Source organism: Podarcis melisellensis (assembly GCF_964234715.1).
Source record: "Podarcis melisellensis genome assembly, chromosome: 4".
In the NCBI taxonomy this organism is placed as follows: domain Eukaryota; kingdom Metazoa; phylum Chordata; class Lepidosauria; order Squamata; family Lacertidae; genus Podarcis; species Podarcis melisellensis.
In genome coordinates this window covers 53,786,599-53,800,574 of record NC_138531.1, presented here as the reverse complement: position 1 = coordinate 53,800,574, position 13,976 = coordinate 53,786,599, and the positions used below count along the sequence as shown (strand labels likewise).

Sequence of the window (13,976 nt, the reverse complement as noted above, 5' to 3'; positions counted from 1 at the left end):
CCACTATTTCTTTCAATGTGGAACTAGATGCATATCACCTTGAATTTGGTTATTAAGCAGCGCTTTGGGAGATGTTAAAATACACACATTTCTGTATTTTGTGAGCTATAATAGCATATGGATGTAAGAGATCAAAGTCTGAATGCTGCACCTCCATGCTATCACCTTGGACAAGCCACTATCGCTCCGTCTTCATTTCCTATCTGTAAAAGGGACTAAGAATTACCTTTTCTAATATCATTCTCTGCATCATAGGTGTGCTGCCAGACAGCCTCTTTCTGATAATAGCCCAAGTTTCCCGCATTGGGCCATGTATTGGAAGACTTAGAGGACACACCAGTTGAGAATGTAGGCAACAACTAGTCATAGGACATTCCTAATTCTTTCAAAATTCATCTATTTTGTTATTCACCATGTCACCATACTGTTTGCTTGGGTCACTCATGGCATTTGGTTAGACCTTGGCGGATAATGTCAAAGATGTCTTTCCTTATAGATTATCATACAGTACAACAATAACGTTCTTTTGTTTGTTTGTTATGACTTCCAATTCACATGGTTGCCCATAGTCAATAAAGAACTTTCTAGTCACCTCTGAAGCATTGCTGAGGTATTTAAACCATCCTGACTCTCACTTCAAAAATTGTGAGACTTTTTAAAGTTCTGAATCTCAATGAGTGGCTTTTTACAGCTGATGAAGCCTATTTGCAGGTACTCATAGAGAAGAGGATACAACTTCAAGTAACTTGCAAATGTCGCTTTTGAAGTTGCCCCCAGTGAGGGCTTTCCTTCCAATGCACATAGCAACTTCAGAAGAGATACTTTCCTTTGGATATCAGCAGGGGAGGAAAAGGTTAAATTTCCCCATCCATGCCTGGTGCAGTCTTGATAGCATCTCTCTCCCCCCCTTGCTATATGCATTTTTTAAAGTTGATGCATTAAACCTCTACAACATTCAGTTTGGCCTTGCTCCTTTCTATGTAACACAAAGTGTTAGCAGGATTGTCAAATGCTTAGGCATTTTTGGCAACTTGTTCTGTTCCAAGAGGTAACATTAATAGGCCCTCAGGTAGGTTGTTATGAGGATGACAGAGATAGTGATTGTAAAGCATTTTGAACATTGCAGAGGCTATGGAAATAAAATGCAAACAGTGACAAAAACATTTGAAAGTCTCTTGATAGCACCCCTCAAGTACAGTTATTCCAGGCATCTTAAATTTTGTTTCTTGGCACCCGTTGCTTGATCTCTAGAAGCATTCAGCCAACTAATTTTAAGTACAGTGTGATGGCTAGTGCAATATTTATGTCAGAATTCTGCAGCACTGAGATTTGCTTCCTTTTGAAATGCAAAGTTGGCTTTTCTTCCATAGGTTTGCCTTAGGAATGCAGTTTAACTGCACAAGGCCACAAATATCCCAAACTATGCTTTGAAGTCAGTGAACCATTTTCCTTCTTCCACTTACGTTATGGTGATATATGTTTTTCAGCCTTATTGTGCCTGTATTTCTTTTCCATGCAGAAGACTAGACCCAGTAAATATCATTTGATAGCATAAATGAAATATACATAGCCTTTAAAACTCTCTTTTTCTGTACAAAAGCTGTCTGTTCTCATGTTTTTTTTCAAATGGAGACTGTCTAATATGAATTCATGACACATACCACAATGCTGGAAAATACCACTAGACTTCCCAGCCAAATATTTCGGTGCAACTCTCATTAATTTCAGTCAGTTTTGTGGAATAGAACTGTTTGATGGATTGTGCCCCAACACATATATTAGACCAAGTGTACCAGCATGGTAACTACATTGGACTACAACTCGATCATCTCTATAGCATAACATTAAGATCCTAATCTGATGCAAGTGGAAAATGACAGTGGTTACTGAAACTTTGAAAATATCAAAAGCTTGAAGGCCTGCATTCTCATTAAACATGTTTGTCTGTTTCAGAGATTTGAAGATAGAAAATCTCTTGCTTGATGATGACAACAATATCAAGCTTATTGGTATGAAACTCTTATTGCAATTTTGTTGACTGGTATTTTTGTTATAATAAATGTCCCAAAACATTCTGTGTGGCAGTATATAGCAGTGCTTTTTAGAGGAATGTTGCAAAAGTAGTTGCAATCCTGTGGTCTTCTATGCATATATAATTTTTTTCAATGAGCACTGGTAAGTAGCATACAGCCCCAAATGTGTTACTTGCAAGTAAGACACTTTAAATTGATTTGATTTGATTTCATTTAATTTCACACCTGTATGCTCCTTTTCAACCCAACCCCCCCCCGAGTTCAGTAACAAAGCATTAACAAATGAAAACAATACCTAAAAGCAATATTCAACAAAATAATACACACACACACACACACACAAAATTAGATTTATATGCCACCTTTTCTTTCAAGCAGCTCAAGGTGGTATACTGGTTCTCCTGCCCATTTCATCCTTACTACAGCCTTGTGAGGTAGGTTAGGCTAAGAGGTGTTGACTGGTTCAAGGTCACCCAGTGAACTTCATGGCTGATTGGGGCTTTGAATCTCAGTCTCCCAGATCATAGTCCAACGCTCCAACCATTATTCCATATGGGCAAAATTACAAAGTACAAATCAATCACAATGGATATATGTTAGGAATGTAATTTTACCCTATGACAAGAAACAGAAAAAACATCCATCAAACCACCTCTATCTGTCACCTAGGGTGTACATACTCCCCTCCTATCTCTGACTCGGGAGACAGATTCCACCAGCAAGTTTTTACCAGTTGGTGACTTCAGGAAGCTATACTTCCTCATAAAATTGTGGTAATAAAAGCCATTTTCACAAGGGATATCAACATTGTTTTTACAAAACGATGGAGAGGTTAAAGCAATATGGGGAAATGCCATTTTAAATATAATTAACAGTCCCTGAAAATTAATCAAATTAAATGGTTGATGCTTGTTTTCATGTACTTTCATGCACATGTAGTCCTAATAATGTGTATTCTCGGCCCCTAATCACTACTTTTGCCGCAGACAAATGCAGCATCTGGGCTCTGTTCCTGTTTTTAAGAACAGGGAATCTAAAATTTGAGCATGCATAATGGCATATCATTGCAAATATAGTTGGAGTGTGAACATCCTTCTACCACCATACCATTGCTTTTTAATGTGGTGGATTTGAGAGCTTCAGTTCCAAGAAAGTTTTGCCTTTCTGTTTTATTTGCAAATGGATTTTTCCCCCCTGGAAGTCAATTACACATAGATGAGTACTAAACTTGTGCTATATTGTGTTACATTTCTGGAAGTGGCTTTTATGTCATGTGAATGCTCAAATATAATGCAGCAATTAACAATTAGGTAACTTTGTGGAAATGAAATACACTGTTGTGTGAACACAGCCTTAGTCTTGCAGCATCAGGCAAAACCCCACCCACTCCATACGATTGGCTTACTCATCTGCAGAAATAGAATGTGAAACTGGTTGAGAAGCCTTTTATATTTATATCTAATTTGTCAATGGCCCATTGATTCTTCAACTGCCTATCAACTTCATTCAGAGCACTGTTCATCCACATTTTGCAGACACCATAGATTACTCATCTTATTCTACTATCTGTTTATAGCTCCCATTAATGCTAGTTGTGGGCATTGATAGGAAAATATTCCCCTTAGCAGAACATCTGTTTATGTATTTAATTCTTTGCCTACACATTTTCTAGCAGCAATGAGTCTGGGTGCACAGTAGAAGCCAGATGATGATGATTTCATGAGAGAGGCTTCATCACCTCTGAGGTGATGAAAATTGTTGCCTAAAATGGGACCAGAAATAAAAAGCGAACAAGACATTGTGAACTACACAAAGCTCTGTGTGAGACTGTTTCTGAATGTTTAAGGTGTATAAAACCTTTAAGGGAGATATACACACATGTGCAGACATAGAACTACCATCCATCAAACTGAAAAGTGGCACGTGCTGTGCCCCCATTTCATTGTAAGCCCTGCCCCCCTTTAGGATTGCTTTAGGATTCTCCCTGAAAATACTATATTGGGGTGCTGCCTTAAACATGGTTTGGGAGTGCACTGTGACCCCTCTGCGTAATCATATATTGCCACGAATGGGTCTCTCCCTCTGACCCAGAACCTTGGGAGCCCCAATGACAAAAAAGATTGTTTCATGGTATTGTGTAACCTCACAGTGTGCTCTCAATCCGAAGTACAGGTTTCACGTTCCCTTAGCCCTCCTGATGTCCTTAAGAACCCCAGGCTCCAATGATGGAAATACTATTTTGGCGTGTAAATCCTCTATATGTCTATCACTTCATCCTTGATCCTAAGAAATAGGTTTCAAGTCCTTACCATGCATCTGATCAAATCCTCATGATGTTATAGGTAGGGCTATACTCAGTTCTGTAGCATGCAACCACACACACTGTTGCAAAGATGCAAGGAGAGCAGGGTTGTACTCTTATTCCAGCCTCTCAAATAGTTCTACCAGGCAAGGAGAAAGCTATTTTATATGCATTTACTTAAGACACTTGAGCTCGTACTGTCATCTTTTTTTCATAAGTGTTATTCCAGTTTCCTGACTAAATTTATATTTAAATTTCCCCTAGACTCAAATAAAAAGCTCTTAACTAAAAAAGGAAGCCTTTAACTGCATAAATGATTGCAGCAAAGTACAAATATTGTGAGGTTGTTGTTTCTCCTGTGCAATGTTGAAAGCTCTATTTTCTTTTTCACAGACTTTGGCTTGAGCAACTGTGCAAGTATCTTGGGATACTCTGATCCATTCAGCACGCAGTGCGGTAGTCCAGCCTACGCAGCACCAGAGCTGCTTGCAAGAAAAAAATACGGTCCCAAAATAGATGTTTGGTCCATGTGAGTTACTATAATTGAAAAAGCTACATGCATGCAGGGGGTGGGGGTTGACTTCTCTTGCTTGACTTTTATACAAGTTCTAATTGGAGCTGCTGGTAAATTAAAATATGTAACTTTGGAAAAATAGTTTACAGTGCTGTTGATTGTAAATGTTAGCATTTACAATGTCAGGATTTCAATTTGCCAGGAATTTCCAAACATAAGATGATACAGTTCATTCTCCAAAGTAATTGCTGCCTAGTGTGTTTCGTTGACCTTGGCCATTGGGATATACAAACTGTGGTCTACAGCTGTTTGTGAAGCAGGGACAGAAGTTACCCAGAATGTTGTTGACAGAAAACAAGGAGATATGTTTGGCTGAAGAAACTTGTCAAATAATTTGCTTTTATAGGAACTGATACGAACTTTTCAGTGACTGCAGTGGAAATCTTAATACTCCAGGGTACTACAAGCAAACAAAGATGAATGTGTTTCAAGAAATGTTCAGACTTCCCTGTCTGGAAATTTGAATTAATTCCATTGATCTCGGTGCAGTTAAGAACAGATACGAGTTTCCTTCTTTGGGATTTTTTGTTTTGCTTTGTCCTTTGTTTGCAAGCAGCTAGTTCAGAGAGCTTTATATTTTGAAGCCCAATTTACAGTGTCTGTGCTTCGAGAAAATCCAAATCGAAACTGTCACACTGCTCCTTAATTGGTTGCTCCTACATAGGGTCACCCATCCACAGCAAGCTGGAGCTGCTGAACGAAGAAGCTCTTACTGTGACTTGATTCAAACAGAGAATGCCATCGTTCTTTTTTCTTGCCCTTTAACCTTCTCAGGCAATAACATCCTGCACCATTTAATTTAAGGAGAGAGACAGTTGACTCATAGCTTGTTCGTCTACAGGGAATGCTGTATTATAGGATATACCTTATAATGCACTTGCTTAGTCCTTGGGTTTTGCACTTGCTTGGTGCATGGAAGCAGCATAGTGTGAATCAATCCTATGTATGGTCCTTTTGCACATAAACAAATCTTACTTCCATATAACCAAATCACCCCTTAAAACTGTGAACTTTTCAAATCAGAATTAATTCTTAACTAATGTGATCCTTCATGCTATGAATGGTTTTATCTCTCAAGAAACTGGTTATGCAGATACTCTGAAGGGGGGCTAAATGCTACTGGGTTGGATTCAGACTTAACCACACTAAAGCTCCATTGGTTTTAGTGGGTCTACTCTAAACATGACTGAGACACAAGATCCAGCAGACTGTTGCTGCACTTCTAGAGAACATTGTGTTATGGCTTCTATGAGAAGAGCTCAGTGATAGAGCAAGTGCTTTGGGTGCAGAAAGTCCCAGTTTGGATCCCTGCTTCTCCTATGAAAAGGATCTTGGATACCAAAGCTGGAAAAGACCATTGCCTTTAAAGAACATTTGAGACCTGCTGTCAATCGGAATAAACTGTGGTGGGTTAGATGGACCAGTAGTAACATCATATGTTCATATATGTTCCATAAGTGTGATAAACCATAGGCTAGTAAACTTAATGCATTCTTGCATGCCTTGTCTTGTTTCTAAGGGAATTGTTTCTCTTAACAGTTTCCCCCACCACTCTTCTTTTACAGTGGGGTGAATATGTATGCAATGTTGACTGGGACACTGCCGTTTACTGTGGAGCCATTCAGTCTGAGAGCACTGTACCAGAAAATGGTAGACAAAGAAATGAATCCTTTCCCTACTCAGCTCTCCACAGGTAAATAATGCAGTTACTTAAGTGCTACTCCATTTAAGCCCATACAGCCCTCATAATTAATGTTGTACTGTACATCAGAACTTTTGTTTCTGGTGGGCTGAGTGTTCAGAACTTCGCTGAATCAACCTATTTGGTCTGTAATTTCACACTTGATTTGTGCTTTCTGTCTCTCTCCCTGTGTTGGTTTAATCAGAAGATGGAAGGGCTACATTCTTCCCAAGAGTAATGTCTATTGATCTTCCTGAGATTCCCTCCTGGGCAAGTTTTCAGCCAGAATGATTTGAAATTCACTTAACCCAATTCACTGTGGAAGTTATATATCAGATTATTCCAATGCATTAGGAGTAATAAATAAAAGCCTAAATAAAAGCGTTCCTTTTTTTACATTCCAAGCTTGGTTTCAGTATAAGATGATAGTGAGAATTACCCATAGGATTTGTTTGAAGTGTGTTTGGTGTGTCAAACTATAAATTAGTGTCATAATGGTTATGAAGCTCTGTTCCTTAATGACCAATTTTGTACTTTAGCTGCAAGTGGGTTAGAACAAACATAACTTTGCTTGCTTTGTTTCTCTGTCAGAGCTATTGAAACTGTGGTAATTTGACCAATCCAGTTCTTCAAATATTTGCATGCATGAGTAGTTTTCATATCCCAATGGAGTAAATGGAAAGTTTCACTCTTGCTTCAACAGCACATTTGGGGCAGGAGTTACTGCTGTTTTTTGTTACTTTCTTTGGTTTTGTTAGGTGGGGTATTTTATTAATGTTACTGGTGTCAGGAGTGGTATCAGAAGATTTACACTAAAAAAGGAGAAAATAATTGGCAGTAGGCTCTTTCTACAAGTTTATGTTCAGTATTATTGCAGAAATTAAACTTACTTCACTGTTATGCTCTTACTTCTACCTGTTCACTATTGCAGCAGTACTGGCAATACTACTTAATAGAGAATACCTAAGGCTGCTAGCCTTTATGCCGTGTTGCATAACTTTATACATCAAACGTTGATTAAAGTCACATTCAGTTACTGCACGTTTGGTGACTCTTCAGACACTGATTTAATATGACATTTCTTGTTATCTCTTTGTGCTTGTAACAGTAGAAGTTCTTTGCAATGCTTCACAAATTGCTGCATTAGACAAGTTTTAGAAACAGGGTGAAAGGCTTTATATTTATTTATTTATTTGACTGTTTCTCAGTGGATGATGGCACATTGAAAAGGTTAAATTAGCTGGTAGGCTTCACCAAAGGATTAGTGTGCATTTGCACACTTACTCCCTTTCACATGTTCACATACCCATCCATCCATGTTGATATCTGTCTGTCTTGGGAGACAATGGAGGAGTGTGCCTTGGGGAATGAAGTCAAACTGTTGGAACGTTACAGCGCCTGCTGTGGCTGTAGAGACAGATTCGGGAGAGACAGGTGAAGGGGTCCAGTTTGTCTCCTGCAGATGCACCATGGCATTTCTTCTCTCTGCACTCCTCCCAAAGGTCATCTCTCCTCTGGTCACTGCTGAGGATACACAAACTGACTGTCTCCAGGCACTGCAGTTGTCTGCAAGGGATTCCCCACATGACAGGGTTGATGTTGCCAGCCTTTATGTCATGTTTGCAGACAAAATAGAGAGGGGGCACTAATGTGGTGTCTAGGCTTGAAATGCCATACACCCATTTGCTGTTTTTGTGTGCCTCAACCAAGCTGGAGTCATTGGCAATTGTACCTAAAATTCAGATGTGGAAGGTGCACCTCCAGTTCAGAACGATTGACCTGAGCTTGAATCTGGGACCTTAAATGCAGAAAGCAATAACCCTGCTGGATCAGTCCAGAGATCCATCTAGTTCAATGTTGTGTTTCCCACTTTGACCAACTGGGTGCTTCCATGAAGCCCATAAGCAAAAGATAGAGAGGCAGTAGCCCCCCACCCCCGTTACCCCACTGACCCGTGACATACTGGTTCTGAACCTGGAGTGCCAAAGACAGAAGGCCAAGTGCCTGGTATTTATATTGAACCTGACCAATCTGAGGCTTCAGATTGCCACCTGGTCACAGGGGTTGATGTTCCCTCCTGGGCTCAGATACGCTTCTGAGGTTTGAGCATGTAGGAAACTCCCAGCAGATCGCCATGGTTTCAGACAGGCCTTTCCCAGCCCTGCTTGGAGATGTCAGGAATTGAGCCCAGGGCTTTTACCAGTCTATGGTAGCTTATCAGGCTATATATAAGCCCAGAAATCGCTGACCATTATGCATCTCCCTTCCCCCAGCCCCAAGTAATATGTCAAATAAATAGCAACATTTTCTGTAGGCTATTCAGCCCTCCTTCTTGAAGACGACTTTCCACAAAGCCTTTCAGGAAATATTGTTATTCTGTTAGTGATTTTAGATGGGCTGGATTCCAGAATTGTGGAACTTGGCAGAAACCTCAGACTAATTCATGGTTTCTCTTTTTATGACTGCTGAGCTTCAGATGTGTTCCATCTGCAAAAAACTTGAGGGTTAGTGGAATTACCTCCAAAAGGATTGTTCATACAGAGCACTGAAGTTTTAACTGTGTACCCGTTTTATTCTGAAGCCTTCCCTCCTCCCCATTTCAAATTGCATTGGGTGCAGAATTTATTGAAAATGCATACGCCACATATTTATCGGTACAGCATACTTGCTTGTATCCCAGGGATCAACTGTGAAAAATGGTATATTGATGGTAGGCAAATGCATGGTCCATTAAGCCAACTTCATGAAGAATTAGGTGCTGGCATTGATAGCAGTTTACAGTGGAGGCTGGTCCATTAGACCAAATGAGGTGCTGCCACACCAACCCCAGTCTGCCCTCGGCCAACCCCCCACCTGCTTGTCTTCTTACTTAACAGCAAGTCCCGGGGTAAGGTCTCTCCTCTAGTCTTATTGTTGCCCTTGTAGAATTCAGCAGGGAGGAGAATGGTGGGACAAAACTAGAATTACTCAGCTCTGCCTGTCATTGGCTCTATCTATTGTTGGCTGCCCTACCAGTCCTAATGAGCATCAGCTACCACTGAGTTTTTAACACTACAGATATGTTATTTGTCTTATAACAAACTTGGTAAACATGGAAGCTAAATTAAAATGAGGCTTTGGCTGCTGAGTGACATTGCTAACTCATTTCTTATAGACAGGCAGCCCAGACAGCAATTATGCTAGATCCTCCTGTGAACAATTGCATTAGATCAGAGCTAGCCAAAGTGGTGGTCTCAGATGTTTTGAACTACAGCTGTCTTCAGCCCAGCTGGAATGGCCAATAGTCAGGAATGATGAGAGGGCGTAGTCCACAATATCTGGAGGCCACCACATTAGCTCATGATATACATGAGAATTTCCTATACAGTACTTCTTGTTGATCATCACCTTAACACATGTAAGTGCAGGAGGCAATATGCAAGCTTTCGTGTTTCCTGGGTCCTGTGATCATGCCATGTTGCTAGGAGAGGGGGTAGCTGTGGTGTTTACTGTATTATCATTTATTGGTGTGATCACTGGTACAGGCTGCTCTTATTTTGTGTTAAACCTTACATTTTATGTGATTTTTGTACTGATGCATCCTATTTTTTATTCCATGCCACATTGAGACAGTTTGTAAGGCAATTAATAAGTTTAATAAGACTAACAACTAGCATGTCTATCACCAGTGAAGACTTCACCACTATCTCTAACCGACTGGTGGATCAATGGGAGCTGTATATTGGACTCACGTGTGTTGGCTTTTGTTGGCTGAATGCTCTCAGTGTGCCTTTTTGAAATTCCCTCTGTTTGGTAGCTGTTCCATGCACCAGCCATAATGTGCAGAGCTGCTAATTTTATGGATAGGTCCTACTGTGTACTTTTCTACACTGATGCAAGCTGCCAGCAGGGATATCTGATGGGACAGAAATGCCGTGCAAGGATATAAGTCACTTGCTGAGCTGTTCTGCTTATTGGGACCACCATCTTCACATTAGGTATGATACAGCTGAGAATGAAAGACCTCTTATCAAGGATGCCATAGCAGTAAATTCCCTGTGTTGCACAGGGCTTAGATTAGATGAGCTTTAAGGTTACTTCATATTATGTGATTGTATGAAGAACAAAACATGGTAGCTCACACTGGATCTAATAAGGAAATGGAACCCAGTGAAGTGTTGCAACAAAAGGAAAGCAGGAAAACACCAAACTGACAGCAGAATTAAGAATGGATGCCTCCAGTGGTGCAGTGGGCTCCTTGAGTGGGCTCGAACCACCAACCTTCTGGTTAACAGCCCAACACACTGTTGGTTGGTGGTTCGAGCCCACTCAAGGACAGCTGTGGGCATGATTCCTATATTTCAGGGGGTTGGACTAGATCACTCTTTGGGTACCTTCCAGTTCTAGAATTCTATGATTCTAGAAAGAGAAGGAATGAAGCTGAGAAAAGGAACGAAAGCAAGATACTCAGGTTAAGAAGAGTAAACATCAGAAAAGAGTTAGTAGTTAAAAATATAAAATAGCAGTAGAAAAAAATAGGGGAAAGACGCTTTTATAAAGAAGATAGAACAGGTCAAGCACACAAGAATGAGTTAGAAGAAAAGAAACGAAGATCATTAAAAGAAATTGGAGTAAATTTTAATGAAGAGAGAAACAGACCCTTTGGTACTGGTGTTGCCCCTGCAGAGACCATAAATTGGCTCTGGAATTACTGACCTCTCTGCCTACTGAAATCAAGTTGGCATCATCTGTAATGAGCTTCTGGTGCCAAATTAAGACTTTCTTTTTTCAGCAAGCCTTCTCATGAAAATGATTTATAGTTCTTTAGCCTCCTTTCAGATGACAAATTTTTGTGTTTACAATTTCTGTTTCTTTAATGTATTCTGCTTGCCCTTAAGTGTTGTGTTGTTTTGGAATAATTGATAGATATATTCTTAACTGAGTTTATGGTATAGAAATTCATAACATACGTGATGATATGCTTTGATCTTCCTTGGTATCCTCTCTCTTGTTTTTCCTGGCATGATGTCAACTCTCTTTCATGTGATTTATTTTGTTATTGCTGTATTTTATTTTTGTATATCTATCTATCTATCTATCTATCTATCTATTACCTAAAATGTGTAAACCCCAATAAACACATCTAAAAAAATAAATGGATCAATAGTAATAAATTGCAGCAAAAAATGAGAGATACTTAATATGGTACAGTTTCCAAGACATAGATACACGGGGCTCCATTTCCAAAGCTGATTGATCTATGGCACACTGGTTGCTTTTTGTGTCCACTTTTTGACAATAGTTTGATTTTTCTGATGATTTGCCTCCCAGCTAAGCGGCAAGTTGTTCTTTTATTCTGCTGTGTTGCACAAGCTTGGAGAAATTCGAAGTGGTTCTTATGAAGAGCGCATGTGCTCAGAAAGTTTCTCAGATGTTGGCTGTGCATCTGTTCTCTGGGTTTGTGATTCATGCTTGCAAGTGCATTGTTCATGTGGGAAGGACCAATGTCAGAGCAGGATTTTTCAGTGACACATCATTCCCACCCCTAGCAGTACAGTTTTTCTGTTTCTGCTAGAGCAAGAAGCAAAGAAAATACCTGGGAAGCTATGTCTTGGTAAAACCTGCACATAACAAGGCAAGCATCTGTAAAGGAGGGGCCTGTATTTCTGGATTTATTTTCTTGTTAGCTGCTCGGTCACTTGCCAGAGTGGAGCAAGGGTAATTTATTGCAGTGTTTTTAGAAACAGAACTGGTCTAAGTCAGGGCCACTTTCCATACATGAAGCATGTGGCAGCAGTTGCACTCCCATATTATAGGCAGGATCTGTATCCATACATAGGCTTACTTTGTGAGTGGGCCTAAAACAATGGATTTTTCTTTCTGCATGACAGTTTTGCTCACAGGAGTGAAAACTCCCCTGAATGAAAACTCATAACGTAGGAAGTGACCTTTGGCCATTTTGCACACCGAAACAGGAGGCTGACCTGGATTGTTTGGTTCCATCTTGAAACACTTGCAGCTTAATAAATGCATGCCAGTCATTCAGTTGGTTCTGAACAGTGGCTCCGTATTTTGCCAAAGTGGTTTCAAGAGGTAGACTGAACATCTGTTGTATGTTTAGCATAGAACAAGTGTTTCCAGCTTTCGCTTCCCTGCCTTGCTCTGGGTCAGTTAACTTGAGCGTCTGAAGCTAAGTGACATCTGAAACTAAACTAAAAAAACAAAACACACACACACAGTGGGGATTTGTGGGACATTTTTAAGTCTTACTTATATGACAAAGTTCCCTTCTTGAGTAGGATACTGGTACAGAACACATAGGCCCTGCATCTCATGTGAATATTTTTGTGGTTGCACCTTTAAAATGCATATGAGTGGCTCAAAACACATTCATGTGCACTTCACATCTGATGCAAGATGGGTGTGTTTTGCATTCTCTTCCAGCTCCTAAAATCCTGTAAGGTCTGAAGATTGTGCAGGTGTGTAGCCTTTAGGCTGCCAGAGAAATATCCTGTCATGCATCCTCTGGATCCAGTTTCTTTCAGTCCCCCCCTCCCTTTAAGTAGCGAGGAGACCTTGCCCTTTCACTGTCAAAAAGATCATAAGGGGAAGGGAAGCTGGGATTTATTACGACAGGAAGGAAGGGGATTGTCAGTCTTCTTCATAGCTCCAGGACAGGATGCACCTGTGGTTCCATATGAACATGGGTAGACAAGGAGCATAAAGGCATTAGGTACAGGAGGTCAGGCACCAGATTAGGCATATGAGGACCAACAGGCCAGGGAAAATTGGCATGGTGGTCACTGGCAAGTGGACATGGATCAAAGATCAAGAAGCAAGTATTGAGCCAGAGCAAAACAGAAAGGTGAGTTCCAAGGCAATAATAGAGGGGTGGAGAGGGTAGAAGCAGGCACAAGGTCAGCAGCAGACAAGGGTCACAGTCTGGCAGTCATGAAAAACCAAAGCAGGAGAGTAGGCAGAATAGGCATGCTTAAGACAAATCACTCAAACTGGTGGTCTGACATGGCTGCCGGGCCTTATGGTGTGACCCACTTGGTCTGCCTGGCTCTTTTCAAGCAGGAGATGGGGCCTAGAGGACACCCTTTTCCTTGCTCTAAACATCCTGGCCTTCTGAAGATCAAGAGCGCTTGTGATGTAGGAAGTACTGGTATTGGCTGCTGGAGATCCTAGTTTCAGACTTCTCCCCTTTGGTGCCTTACAGGTAGAAAGGAATCAAGATCTTGCTCCCCCCCCCCCATATCACACACAGTCACTTCTTTATGCCCCCCCAAACCCCTGCCAACATAAATTATTTTCAGGTTACCGAGTATAAATCTCTGACATAATAAATGCCTTAAATTCCAGGCCCAGTGCAGCAAAAGTAAGATTCTTACAAAACGTTTAGTT

The 13,976-nt window shown here is 40.5% G+C and overlaps 1 protein-coding gene across 1 annotated transcript in view; it reads left to right on the top strand.

Annotated features, from left to right (window-relative positions):
* The window catches only part of HUNK (hormonally up-regulated Neu-associated kinase), a 56,835-nt gene that overhangs the window by 25,176 nt on the left and 17,683 nt on the right, over positions 1–13,976 (top strand). The window contains exons 3-5 of the mRNA XM_081909247.1: positions 1,954–2,009; positions 4,729–4,864; positions 6,475–6,602. Of these exons, the coding sequence (XP_081765373.1) occupies positions 1,954–2,009; positions 4,729–4,864; positions 6,475–6,602 (320 nt within the window). The remainder of the gene's footprint in view (positions 1–1,953; positions 2,010–4,728; positions 4,865–6,474; positions 6,603–13,976) is intronic.